Source organism: Musa acuminata, chromosome BXJ1-5 (assembly GCF_036884655.1).
Source record: "Musa acuminata AAA Group cultivar baxijiao chromosome BXJ1-5, Cavendish_Baxijiao_AAA, whole genome shotgun sequence".
NCBI lineage: Eukaryota > Viridiplantae > Streptophyta > Magnoliopsida > Zingiberales > Musaceae > Musa > Musa acuminata.
Genome location: NC_088331.1, coordinates 242,872 through 256,615, shown reverse-complemented (window position 1 = coordinate 256,615; position 13,744 = coordinate 242,872). Strand labels below are relative to the sequence as shown.

General features: G+C 39.3%; 1 protein-coding gene and 1 long non-coding RNA gene across 3 annotated transcripts; one reads left to right on the top strand and one right to left on the bottom strand.

Annotated features, from left to right (window-relative positions):
• Nucleotides 1-2,709: 2,709 nt before the first annotated feature.
• On the top strand, nt 2,710-4,649 carry LOC135672832 (uncharacterized). The gene is made up of 2 exons (XR_010513115.1): nt 2,710-2,822; nt 4,382-4,649. It is a non-coding gene; the product is annotated as an uncharacterized LOC135672832 (long non-coding RNA).
• A 960-nt stretch (nt 4,650-5,609) lies between these two features.
• LOC103983771 (uncharacterized) lies at nt 5,610-13,717 on the bottom strand. Of its 2 annotated transcripts, XR_010513114.1 has the most exons (3): nt 13,510-13,717; nt 6,157-9,695; nt 5,610-6,042 (listed from the first exon to the last, which is right to left on the bottom strand). XR_010513114.1 is itself a non-coding variant. In XM_065181239.1 (2 exons), exon 2 carries the CDS (start codon nt 9,454-9,456, stop codon nt 6,256-6,258), a length of 3,201 nt encoding a protein of 1,066 aa, XP_065037311.1. In that variant the 5' UTR covers nt 9,457-9,695; nt 13,510-13,717; the 3' UTR covers nt 6,111-6,255. The 2 variants fall into 2 exon arrangements, 1 of the variants encoding a protein (XP_065037311.1); XM_065181239.1 differs by lacking the exon at nt 5,610-6,042 and having other exon boundaries at nt 6,111-9,695.
• Between the last annotated feature and the right edge of the window lie 27 nt (nt 13,718-13,744).

Sequence of the window (13,744 nt, the reverse complement as noted above, 5' to 3'; positions counted from 1 at the left end):
AAACAAAGAAAGAAAGCATATGCTATCAAGAAATCTGTGCAGGCAATGGAGGCATCACCGGTCCATTTTGGTTCACACCGAATCGTCACACATACTTCATTTGATGAGGGATCGCATCAGTGCTTACCGGTCTGAACTCGTCCAAGAAGCAATGCCTGATGACACCTCACATGCACGCGAGGCGGCCTTTGCATCTGTTCGGCCGTGTGAACCGCGCCCATACCGCAAGAAAGCCATCGGCAGCAGATGAGATATCTCACTATGCTTCCGCCGCATGCAAAAGGTCTCCCTCCCTGACTGTGGTAGGGGTGTCGTGTGTGCGTGTGTCGTTCGGACATATGAACAGTTGCCACATCCGTCGTAGGGTGGTAGGTTTCAATCCCAAAAGACTCGTCCCATCATTTTTAGGCTTCATTATTGGTTGGGAACCAAACATCGAGCGTGTATCATCGTCGTCTGTACTTGTGGTGCCACTCCTGACGACCGTCTTATCTTTCGGGCCTACATAGGAAGCCATGGATTGAGTTCTTTTGCATGTGTCTCGATCGATATGACGTCTGGTAAGGCCATTTGACAAGGAGATATCTCCTTTTCTACGTTGTAGACTGCCGTGCTTCGGAGAACCATGCAACCGAAGAAGACAACTTCATATGAGATGGATTAGCCGAGGAGCTTTCCAGCTGCAGCATGAGCTCATATGAGATGTAGCATGAACCGTGCGACCATCATCAAGCAAAACAGTTGACTGCCTGCCTGCGTTAGGCTGACTGCTTGCATCATCATTAGGCAGCTACTAGCTTGTCATCACCACATGGATTAGCGATCGACCGACCCACCCCAATTCCATGGCGATTAAAGGAGGAAAGAAGAAGGGAGAGCGAAAAAAACACCCTAAATGGCATCCAAGATGGACTAAAAGAATAAATTAATAGCCCTTTACCATCCACTCAATCCATGGCAGTAAGAAGCAGATGTTTCCGTGGTCTAAGGTGTTGTTCGTAGTAAAACGAACACAAGTGTTGAAACCTCGTGTGGCTGTTCTTTCCATGAACGTCATATAACTTCAAATCAATCGCTGACGAAGAACTGGTCATCTTAAGAAAACTAAACATATTACTAGCATTCAAGGAAACTGATTCTGCATCTCTTCTCTGCTCTCGTCCTTCCAATTCTATTCCAAGATCGATCGATCGATCGATCTTCTTCTTCGCTGAAAAGGATTGAGCAACAGTTACGGACGGACGGCCGGTTTAAGACCGCTTCAAGCAACTTTGAGTCTATTCATATAGTAGTAGTATATTGAGACTTTTTCCACTTGGTGAAAACTTTGACTTTGCTACATACACCTCTCCGCATGAGTTGTGGTTTTGACTTTTCAACACTGCAAGCTGTATACAAGACTGCAGCCTCATCCGAAATATATCCTCGTGTGTACCAACTGACCCATTCGATCCAAGTAGCTAAGCTAGCAACGGAATTAATCATCAGAAATAAACACCAAATGATTGCAGAAAGCTTGTTTGCTTTGACCAAGGACCTCAAGAAAAGGACATGCAGCATATTGCTGCATCATCTTGCCGGAGCTTCCACGGAGGAAACTGAAACATCCATCTGCATGGCTGCGTGAGGTTGAAGAAAAGAAGTTGACGAAATGGAAGAAGAACAGCCCCAGGTTGAGTTCATCGATGACAAAATTTTCATGTATATATGCATGTATCAGAATGAATGAATGAATGATCATAAGCTGAAACATGTACGGGATGATGTCAAGTGACAACTCAATCTATGCTCAAGTTGCCAAGATGACGCGCTCATCACTGTACTTTATATAGTTCATCTCGTTTTGTTCGTCAACATCTAACAACAGGCTGATATTATAATCAAACATTTAGGTTGCAGATGGTGGCACTGTCAAACACGCAATCTGACTCGATCCAAAGGAGGCACTGATCATACCTTAGCAGCTCAATAGTAATATATCTTATAGTTCATAAAGTCCAAGTATTTTATGTTTTCTTCTTCTTCTTCTTCCTTTTGAGTTGCAAAGTAGATTTCTTCGTTGCTATCACATCATGATGGGCTGAGACTCCATTTTCTTCATTTAAAGAAAATAAAATAAAGCATGAGAATATTTAATGAATAATTTTCCTCGGCTATAAATTACAATTATATGATCATAAAAAGAATATATATATATATATATATATATATATATATATATATATATATATATATATGTATAAACTCAAAAGAGCAATTTAATGTTGGGCCATTTTGTTCATCAAGCCAATTAGATAATGAGTTTTGATGTGCTCTTGCCCGAAAATAAAAGCCTTAGCCCGCTGAGATTAATAGGAACCGATTCGACGAGATCGCCAGTCCATCTGGCTCATTTGGATCGCTCGGCTTTAACGAGGATGTGATCGGAAACGGACCGGTTCGACCAGCTCGCCACACGGTCCGGCCCATTCGAATCATTTAGGTCGCTCATATCGCCTGGGCTTAAATACGTTTGTAATGGGGCCATACGGTCCAGCCTATTTGTATGGACCGGTTCTACCAGCTCGCCACACGGTCCGTCCCATTCGAGTCACTTGGGCTTCAATAAGGTTGGGCCGATTCGACCACCTCGACACTTGGCCCGGGGCCCTTGAGTGTCTGTAATATTTTATTATGACGAAACTACCCTTAGGGTTCGACTGACTATATAGAGACTCCAAAATACCACTCCGGACCTGCAAGCTCGACGCCGCACCAGGAAAGACAGCGATCGAGAGGGAAAGCATCGTAGGCTCGGCTGTTCCATCGAGATGAGAGCAAAGGTGTGGTTTTGTTCCTGTTTATTTTCTTCACTCCGTTTGTTGTTGCCGCTGCTTTAAGATACAAATTGTTTCCCTGATTCTTTTCTTGTGATCCTGGGTTTTTGTTTTAGGAGTAATCGTTTTGGATTTCATTACAGGTTTGAAGTGACTTTTAATGATCCTTTACTAGTTTAGAAAAGCTCGATTTGATAGTAGTTATGTTCTTGGTCTCGGTATGTATGGGTTCCTTTCTTTGAGAGGAAAAGCGTTTACTTTCTGTCGTGATTGCGACAAAGATGTATCTTTTTATGAGAGCTTGGATAAAATCTTGACTGATTATAGATCTGTTCTTGTTCTTCGTACGCGAGAGAGATTGTTGTTGATAAGGAAAGCGATGTCTTTTTGGCTCTAATTATGAGAAAAATGTATTCGTATGGAAGCATTGTGATTAGTCGCTTGGCAAAATAATCTGTTCGTTGTTTGGGTTTTGATTCGGAAAGAGTACTGAAGAACGATAAAAAAGTAATTTTTATGGAGTTTGTTGAAGACGTTTGTTCTACTCCAAAAGTAACACATTTTTCTTGCAAGTAGTACCGAGATTCTGGTTCTACTCCAAAGTCGCACTTATCTTCGAAAGTGGTATTGATTTTTCCACCTATCATTTGAACGCTTCTGCATCGAGCATCATAGCCATCGTGTTGCCTTTTTCTTTCCTTTTTCCAAGATCCCTGCCTCGATGTAGAAGAGCTTGATTTGGTGGTAGTTTTTGTTCTCGGTCTCTGTATGTTTGGGAGCTTTTTCTTTGAGAAGAAAAAATAATTTATCCGAGAAAGATGTATTTTCTTGAGGTGTTTGCATTAGGGCTTCAAAAAGAATCTTGATTTGGTTATTGCTCTGCCATCGTCTTTGGCATATTTGATAAGAAAAAAATGGTACCTTTTGTTCCTAATTTTTGAGAGATGTGATTAGGGTGACCTGAAACTACATTATTGATTGGCATAATAATCTGTGCGTTGTTTTGGTTTTCGTTTGGAAGGAACCATGTGGAATCATAAAAGGGTGAAGTTTTTTTTTTTCCTGAATTTTGTTTAAGATTCATGTTCTACTCCAAGAATAGCATTCCTTCTTTCTGGCAAGTGTTTCCAAGATTCTGGTTCTGCTCCAAAACAACACTTGTTTGTTCGAGGAGTAGGGAAGTGGTCATGCATTGCTTGCGCTCATCTCATCATCATCTATGCTACATTGTTTTTGTTACTAAGAGATTTTATTTCGGAAAGAGCAAATGTTGAGACAGATGAGAAGACTTGGTTAATCCAAAGTGAACTATCTGCATCGAGCATGATAGCCATCGGTCATGCATTTTTTTCTTTCTTTTGCCTTGATATAGAACGTGAGAGTTTAGAAGTAGGTGAGGCATGGATCTTGCTTTCTTTGTTTTTTTTTTTTTTTTTGGACCATTGAGATTTGTCTCCCACCATGAACTCGCCCATTAATCTGATTTATGTTTGTGGATAATATAGGATTACAATTCTGTTGTGTTCCCTAATAATATTCACAACTGAACTGTTTTATTACCACAGTGGAAGAAGAAGCGCATGAGGAGACTCAAGAGGAAGAGACGAAAGATGAGGCAGAGATCCAAGTAGGGGGTGGTCGGTCATGGCTTCCTCGGTGGGAAGGTGCACTGTTGGAACTCTGCGAGGAGTGTTCCCTCGGTTGCTTTAAGATCGTCGTCCAGCAACTTTATATTTTGCTTGTTAGGGTAATGATTTGTGGTTTGCTTTGACTAGTGAAAAATGCTTAACATTTGGAGACACGCTTATTTAATCTCTATTTTGTCTTATCGTATATGTGGTTTAATTCGTGATCATGTATGTTGATCTTTGTCTTTTAGAGTCAACAAAATGCTCTACTCATGAAACTTTCTCAGGTTATCCCCTCAATTCACATCCTATCAAATTGCATGTTCATGTCATCTTCAACAATGTGTTCCTATCATCCAACATTCCTCTAGTTTCATCTTCAACAATTTACTAAAAAGCATCCGAAAATAATAATAATAATAATAATAATAATAATAATAATAATAACAATAATAACAATAAATAAAAAATAATATCATTTGTTATTATTATTTGTTTTGATGAGATAATTATGTATTATTATTTAAATGATTTGATTTAATAAAATAACTAACGGTGAATTTTCAAAATAAGTCCTTGGTTTTAAGAAACTTTTGTAGTGTTTTAATATTTAAAAAAAATTATATAATTTGTTTTTCATAAATGATAATTTTATTCTTGATCACTTGTGTCTTTGTTGCTTTCATATGTTTGACCACACTTGTGTCGCTTTCATATGTTGATCGTCTCCACGCATTGGCTACACCAACCTTAGTCGCCTCCCTCATCTTTGTGCGTCAATTACACTTACACATTCGGTCGCTAGTTGTGTGTGTTGGTCACACTTCACATTAGCCATACCAACCTTAGTTGCCTCTCTCGTTGGTTGACTCCGAGGGTGTGCGATCCACATGTCCCTTGCCTACATGCCTCAAGGCATAGCCACCACGCCCATCCTATCATCATCCTTATAAGGCAATGATGCAAAACGAAGACTCCTTATAAGAGAGGGGAGATAAGGCAATGATGCAAAACGAAGATAACGATGAGTCTGGTGGAGCAACAGTGGGTTAGATAAAGATAAGAGATAATGCAAAAAAATTAAAATTTTAAAAAGTTAGAACACTAAATAAACACCAAATAAACAAAAGCTAAACCTATTGATCTAAAATATTTAAACACCAAATAAACAAAAGCATTCCATCAAATTCAAATGAGTAAATTCAAGTCTTCATCAACTTGTTTTCAAATGTGAGACTAAATCTTGTTTGTTAGGGCATCAACACGACAGTTACATCCACGAATTTCCGAAAGCCATACAACAATGAGCACAACAATAGACACTGTAGAACTGTTAAAGAGGTAGGGTTTCAAAGACACTTAAAAAGAGGAAGAAGCAAACAGAATCGAGACGAATGCCTAAATCTCCGACTCCATATATTAAGTGTATTGAGACAACATCTATCCATGGCTGCTTTAAAGCTAAAGGCAAACCTAAACTAACCTACAAAACAATGATGCTGGAGAATAGAGAAAAAAATATTCCAACCTGCAAAGTGTGTTTAAAAATCGTGATCTGCATCCTCCAATGCAGCCAGCCGCTTGTGCAAAACTGCAGGCTACAGAAAAAAAAAAAAAAAAAAAGTGACTGAGCTGTTATCCACAATGGAGCAATTTGAGCATAAACTCAAGCAAAAAGAGGCCCTCATGCCTTTCCACATATATATATATACCTGTCTGTGTATCAGCAAGAACAAAGAAAAAAAAACAATCTATTCAACTGTGGCTTCTGCAATGTAATCAAAAGTTCCCCATAAGCTGCTGAATAATGTCTACTTCCGACATCGTTCATTGTCTGAGAACAGTAAAATTTCGGGTACAGATGCAGTGTCCAGTTCCCAGTAGCCCTGCAGTTTTCCTCCTATTTCATTTGTTAGTCGGAATGCAGGTATCTTATGAGAAAATGTAATATATTTATCATTAGGGATCTCCATGGTCACAGCTTTTCCTTCTATTTCAGGTTTGAAAATAGATCTATAACCACTAACCTTCATCAAAAGCCTAACTTTCATGCCAGCATCAGTACATTCACAAATCTCCACCACATCATACTCACAATTTTCCAAATCTGAATGCTTCCAATTAGCATTCCAATTCTTATAAACCGCCCAAATCTCACCACAGCTAGGAAGAATAACATATTGATTTCTTTTACCAGCTGGTTTAGCCTGTACAAGATGAGAAAATATATCAACGTTATCGAATATCATGCTCTGTCGTTCCACTTTAAATGTTCCACATGCAATCGGCATGCCCTCTTCTATCCATCGTACCTGCTCCACTAACACAGGGCAGGCCTCAAGCCATGCCACATGCACTCTATATTCTTCCAACTCAACCTTTTTTACCTGTGCATAGTACTTGGGATACTTATCTATGTCACTGTAAACTGCCCAAATCTGACCTCGTTGGATGTTTCCAATCAACTTCTGTTGGTCAAAGTTGTGAAAATCTGCCTCAGGACATTCGTAGGTGAGGGGGCTTAAAGATGACATTGAAGACAAATTTTCATTTTCAGCAGCATTATTATTTATGTCTCTGGCATCTAAGTTGTCTTCCACAATATTCGCTGTTTCAGACTGGTCTGTACCATTTTGGGCATTCCTCCAAGCGTCTGAATGGTGGATTTCAGTTGTTTGATATTGTTTTGCATCACCAACACACTTCACACCATTAGGAGACGAACTCTGACTTATGTCGTTCTCCATACTAAGTCCAGGTTCCTCCTCGTCGGTTGTGGGCCTAAAACGCAAACCACTAAATTCATTCAAATTCCCAATTCTACTTGTATTGCTGCAGAAACTAATAGAAGGAAATGACTCTGAAAAGTTGGTAGGAAGAGATGCAGGATCAAGTTCCAGACAACCTTGAGGAATACTTTCTTTTTCTGTCCCAGTCAACCTGTAAGAAGGGATGTTATGAGAAAATCTAAGAATTTCACTGGGTGGTATCTCGTATGGGGCCATACGCTTCTCTTTTGCTCGCATAAACAAGCTCACAAATCCTTCTATCTTAACTAAGGGAATCACACTAATTCCACTTGCCGCTGCAAAATCTGAAAGGACTTCTACAACTTCATAATCATAGAGCTTATTTTGAGCATCAAAGCTCCACCCAATCTTCCAGTCCTTGAAAAGAGCCCAAACCTCACCCTTTCTAGGATATATAGTATATGAGTTCCTTCTTTTCCCTTTTTCCGAAGACACAACATGTGAGAACATCAACCGGTCTTCAGTAAACTGTGAGGATCCAAGTATATAATTCCCACAACCGACTGGCAAATCCCCATCAGACCAAGCCATCTCAACTTCATTTAAGGGATTATGCTCAAGCCAAGCAAGCCGCAACTTGAAATGTGGAGCATAAACATGACGAATTCGTGCATAGAATCGAGGCATCCCATCCAGATTATCATAAACAGCCCATATCTGATCAACTGCAAATGCATTTTCATGCCTAAGCTCTTCAAAGTCCCAAAATTCTGTATCAGGATACGTGACTCTGCCATGTTCAGGTAAGGTGTTGGAGGTAGAATTAAGATTCCATTCGGTTCTGGTCCCTGACTTCTCCTTCATAACTGTGTCTTGTTTGCTGTCTCCTATTTTAACCCCTTTACTTGCACATGGTTGTTTCTCTTCAGAGCGGGCATCTTCTTTATGGTTGTTCTCCATATTGTCATCAGCAAAATTAGTAACATCGACTCCTGAAGTAACCCTATCAGCATTAGCATGAGAAATTTCAGTTTCATGCCCATCAGCACCACCTAGTAAGTCACCCCTCAACATTTTACAATGTGGAGGACTTACAAAGTTAAAATCATCTTCATTTCCGACTTTGTTATAGTTAATATTTTTCTTGAGCCTGCCCGACCTTCTTGGGGCAAAAAATGAAGACAAATGCTTTGCTTGATGACCATCAACCTCAATAGCTATGTCTTCAACACTGGTGCCATCTGAATCCATGGCAGCCACCACTCTGGCCCTCTTCTGACTAGAATTTGCAGTTGAAGGCTTAGCAGCCTGCTTTCCATGATTTGTTTCCTTGGTGTTCATTTTTCCAAACTTAACCTCACTACTTTCACCACCTTTATCATTCATCTTGACATCTGTTGCCACATTTGCAGGTCCACCACCTCCATGCTCAATTTTGATCTCTAACCCTCCACTTAAACTTACCTTAAGGCCCATATGAGAAGAGGTACTTTCAGGATGATTGTGCCAGTGGACATTGTTAGTTTGCTCAACTGGAATCTGCTGCTGTGGGTTTCCAGAATCGATCCATGATTGGCCTATGTTTTCCTCAGAAGGTACAGCTTCTGCATTTAAATCATGTGCAACAAAAGGTTTCAAAAAATTCTGACAGCAGATGGACTTGTTCAATATGCTCTGATAGTATTGGTATCTAATTTTACAACCAGAGCAGATAGTCCAGAAAGTCTGGGCAGCAGCAAAACATGATGGTTGCTGCTGTTGTAGGTTTAAACCATTAAAGTTCACAGCGCTAAAACCACTTGTAGCAGCATAAGAGCTCTTCCTCATCTGTGGGGCCAACTGTCCGGACAGGGCAGGTTTGAAGGTAGCATTCCTTTTGATGTCATAAAGGTGTCGTTTTTCTTGATCAGACAAAGTCATATGTGCTTCTCCAATCAATTTAAAGGCAGGCTCAGCACCTGCAAACTGGTTTTTATCAGGATGAAGTAAAAGTGCAAGCCTTCGGTACTGTTTCCTGACAGATGAATAATCTGCTGTTGGCTCCACTTGCAGAATTCCATACCAATCCATTTCTCCATTAACTTTGACATTGGCAGAGCAATGAACTTCACAAACAGTTAACATCTGAGAGATGTTCTCAAGCACAGGGAATAGGCGTTGAGCCTTTTCAGCAATCTTTCGTGCCCCACTGAAATCTTTGTTTTGCATCTTCCTCTCTGCAATTTCCCTGGCTCTGAAAGCCTCTTCCTTGTTGCAGTCCATAGTGTGACAGCTACGAAAGAAAGCACTTGTCTAGCAGAATGTACTTGAATTTCTACACTTAAAAGTGCTATAAACCAAAAGGATCGTGCTCCCTCTTCATGCTCACTTCTGTAGATAAAGCATGGCAAAGAGAAAAGCACATCTTATCTCGACCGCCTTTAGTAACAGCTTCTTCTCTAGATAATTGTGGATCATAGATCATCATCAACGATATCCACCACACAGTAAACTTGAAGTACCTGCATGCAGTAATAAAATGTATTAGAACAAAACTAGAATCCTACTAAATACAAGAGCCTGCCAAAAAAGCACAAAGTAAAGCTAGCAGGAATATGATGATAGGCAAGTATGAAATTCTTTCAAATCCAGAAGTTCCTAGAATGACAACCATGATTGAAATAAATAAGATAAGGTCAATAAAATCCTATCAAATACAAGAGCCTGCCAAAAGAGCACAAAGGAAAATAACAGGAATATACTAATAATAATGAAATTTCACATTCTTCCAAAATTAGAAATTACTAGAATGACATCCATGATTGAAATAAATAAGCAAAGGCAACACTGTATCCTCTCAATTCTTTCCTACTTATAATATGTCATATGTTTTCAAAGTACTTCATGCACCTAAAACTACTATAAACACTAGACAACTCCACTGTACATAGGTGTTTATACTGGTCAAGATGCTTCCCCATACACAAAGGAACCCTGTTGGGACTCCTTTAGAAATCACAAACACCTTTGTGCATGGATGTCATTGTAATGTTTCTCTAGATCAAACGAGTTTACATAAGATATTGCAGCTTGTTGTTGTTAGATCAAAATTAGCCATCAAAGCACTTAATGATGTCACTTCACTAGCCAATGACAACCCAAAAATTATCATGTATAAGCGGGGATATGAAATGGTAGACAATCTTAGATTTTGATTACTACATCTAATATCAAAATGTAATACAATCATCAACATGACCATCATGCATATAAAATTAGTAACAGGAAATGATTAAGAAAATTGAGTACCTAAAAACATGTTATCACCTACAAAATGGAAACTCAGCTGGTCCAACATGTGCCATTTACCAGTGATACACATCATACAGAAAAGCAACATGAGTTTACAATGTTATACAATGCAATGTTACATGTTCAGAATTAACTGCCACTCAGTTGTTGGTCTTGACTTGTTTGACATTTGAAGCACAGGTTACAAGATCTTAGCCTTCAAAATAACCAGTGCACAATAACTTTTAGTTTCAGCTGCATCTAACTGCAAGTTTTATTTCTTAGGCCTGCAATTCTCGAATTAAATGACCATGGAAAATGATATTTACCTAGATCTGTATCAAGTCATTCAGTCTCCTAAATGATATTTAAACTGGAGAATATAGTAGTCCAAATGGCCTACTATTACCTGCAGTTTGCCTTAAAGAAACAGAAGAAAAAGGAAAAGATGCAAGGGAGAGAAAGAAGAAAGAAGAAAGAAGAAGGAACCATCAAAAGGGAGGGACATGGAAACTTATAATTTGCACAAACTAGGGACGATATGCAATAAAGGGTAGTACACTACAGGATCTCTCAATGCTCACCCATCTTCCTCAAGCACCATGAACATGCTTGACAGCCATGTAATATGATGTCTTCCTGGGGTGCCTTTTGGCAACACACAGAATATAGACATTAAAATAATATAATTAATAAATAACATGTTCACAAGACAAGTTAATGCATAAATCCTCTGGGTTGTGTTCCATTGCCTTGTCGACTTATTTGTGCTTTTGAAAGGTATATTAGTTCCTACTTCCCCATTCATGACATAAGAGAGCAAAATACACGAGTTGTGTTCCATTTCCTTGTCAAATGGTTGTGCCTTTGTGAGATATATTAGTTCCTACATGAAAGTTTGATGTTTCCCATCCAGGCTCTTCTCAAGACCAGAGAATATTCCACGAGGATTAGTTATAGCTGTGTGAACTAAAACGGCAACCGGTAAAGTGTTGTCTTCTACCTGCCAACTGACCATTTAGGTTTGTATCAAGTAGAGTTGAATTTAGTTATTAAGTCTCAAACAATCCCAACTAGGTACAAGAAATCCAAAAATGGCCAGACAATCATTATGCAACAAAGCAAAATTAGGATATCCTAGCATCAGGATCGCACTTTCACAATTCTGCTTAAACAATGTTTCACAAAGTCAATTTCTCCTGAAAAAAGGAAATCTATATGGTCAATGTAGCCAAATTAATGCTGAAATGCTATAATTTAGAACTTCAAGTTCTTTTTTTTTGTCCTAGGGATGAAAATTACTCAGAAAATTAAAGAGCAAGTAATACATGGCAATACAGAACACTGAGAAAGATAACTAATAATTGAATAGCCAAAAAAGCAATTCAATTTTAAAAAGAACCATCTCCACGTTCTCAATAACAAAGTACACCTTTGCCACTTTATTCACTTTCTTGCATAAATCCAATCAGTGTTTTTAAAAGCGCTAGGCACCTGGCCTAAGCTAAGCGAGGTGCTCTCAAATGATAAAATTTAAAAAATATACATTATGATTCATAAATATGATCAAAAAATAAAAATAACACATCATATTGGAATCATATAAAGTACTACATTAAACTCTTAACGGTGTTTTCAATATGGCGCCAAACAATGTTTTTAATAATGTGCTAACCAGTTTTAACTCATAACAGAGTAACAGTCCACCACCTCAATATGGTGTAACAAGTTAATTGAAATGAGAAAGAGTGGATTGAGAAGCCAAGTAATCGACAGCTATGGAGGAAGGTGGGGGAAGGAGAGGGTAGCGAACGAAGCTACCAACAGTGAACAGATGAAGTTGTCATGGTAGACGAAGGCAACAGACGAGATTGTTTATGACAGTAGACGGGGCGAAAGGAGCTGCAGCGGTGGATGGAGCGTACGAAGGCAATAGACGAAGCAGATGAAGGCGATAAACGAGGTTATCGACAACGATGGGCAAAGCTGCGGCAGTGGACGAAGCCTCTAAGGGCGACAGATGTAAGGTTTCGCTTTTGCTTTTGGTATCTTTTGCTGGGTCAGGCACGAGAAGGGGGTGTTAGGGTAATTACATTAGTTGGTTCAATCGAACCAACTTACTCGTCCAATCGACCCCAAGCTCGAAATTGGCCCAATTTGGCTCGGGCACTCACTCGAGGCGCACAGCACCTGGGCTTAAGCAAGCACTCGAGCGGCGCTTCATTGAAACGCCTCGTCCTGAGGTACTGTGAGACACTCGGGTCTCGCCTCGCCTCGCCCGAGTGCCTTTTGAAAGCACTGAATCCAACTATAACAAGAACCACAAGATCACAACAATAAACCAAAGATTCAATCAGAATCCACAAAAGTGAGAACCAAAAACAAATTACATCAGACCTTAGTGTGTCAGTAAACAGAAACATAAAGTAAATTCAAGAAATGATAATCGATAGTCCAATATCTTCTACAATCTCCATCAGCAAATAAATTTCCATAAGTAGTAATTGATATAATGCAGGAAACCTAGTTGTTGTATAATCAATAATTGTTAAACAAACACTGTCATAGTTTATATTGTTTTTTTTTAATAATTACCTGACGTTAATATCCTTGATTGTGTTGTTTGTGTCAATGACGTTAACTATTTAGATTTTGACTCAGTGATACATATCTTATATATGAATTTAGCATTCTTAAAAGTGTATTTATTGCAACCGTTTGACATGCAATATAAATAGACAAATATTAGCGACACTAACATTTTGGCACGAATAAGAACTTAGGAATAAGAAGAGTCAAATGCTCCACGCCAAACAAAATCATGCAGGAAAGAAGCTTTTATGCAGAAAAATCAACCGGCCAAGACAAAAGAAGATTCAACTTCACCGAGATGCTAACAAGGAGATAGCAACACGCAGATACAAAACCCCTGGAGAAGCACCGTGATTACAGTCCATACGAGGGGTTTGAAAGAGGAAATCAAAACCCTAAGTTCCTACCAGTACGTTCGAAATCTCAAGCCAAGCAAGGGAGTACATGATTTACCCTGAGACGCCATACGGCCGAAGGGTAAACGTACTCGGCCGAGGACTCAAAGACCCTAAACGGTAAGAAAGGGTGCTCCGATGAGGCTCGATGGTGGAGGTTCTGCACGAGGTGGATGCATCGCTGCCGGAACCCTAAAATTGCAACCAACGATCAGTGAGGGGACAGAAGGGAACGGACAACAAACACAGCGGGAACCGAAGGAGAACAGAAAATGCTTTCTCTAATTTGACAT

What these genes read in the sequence shown, in the direction of transcription:
- LOC103983771 (XM_065181239.1), bottom strand. Translation starts at nt 9,456, where the DNA reads ATGGACTGCAACAAGGAAGAGGCTTTCAGAGCCAGGGAAATTGCAGAG.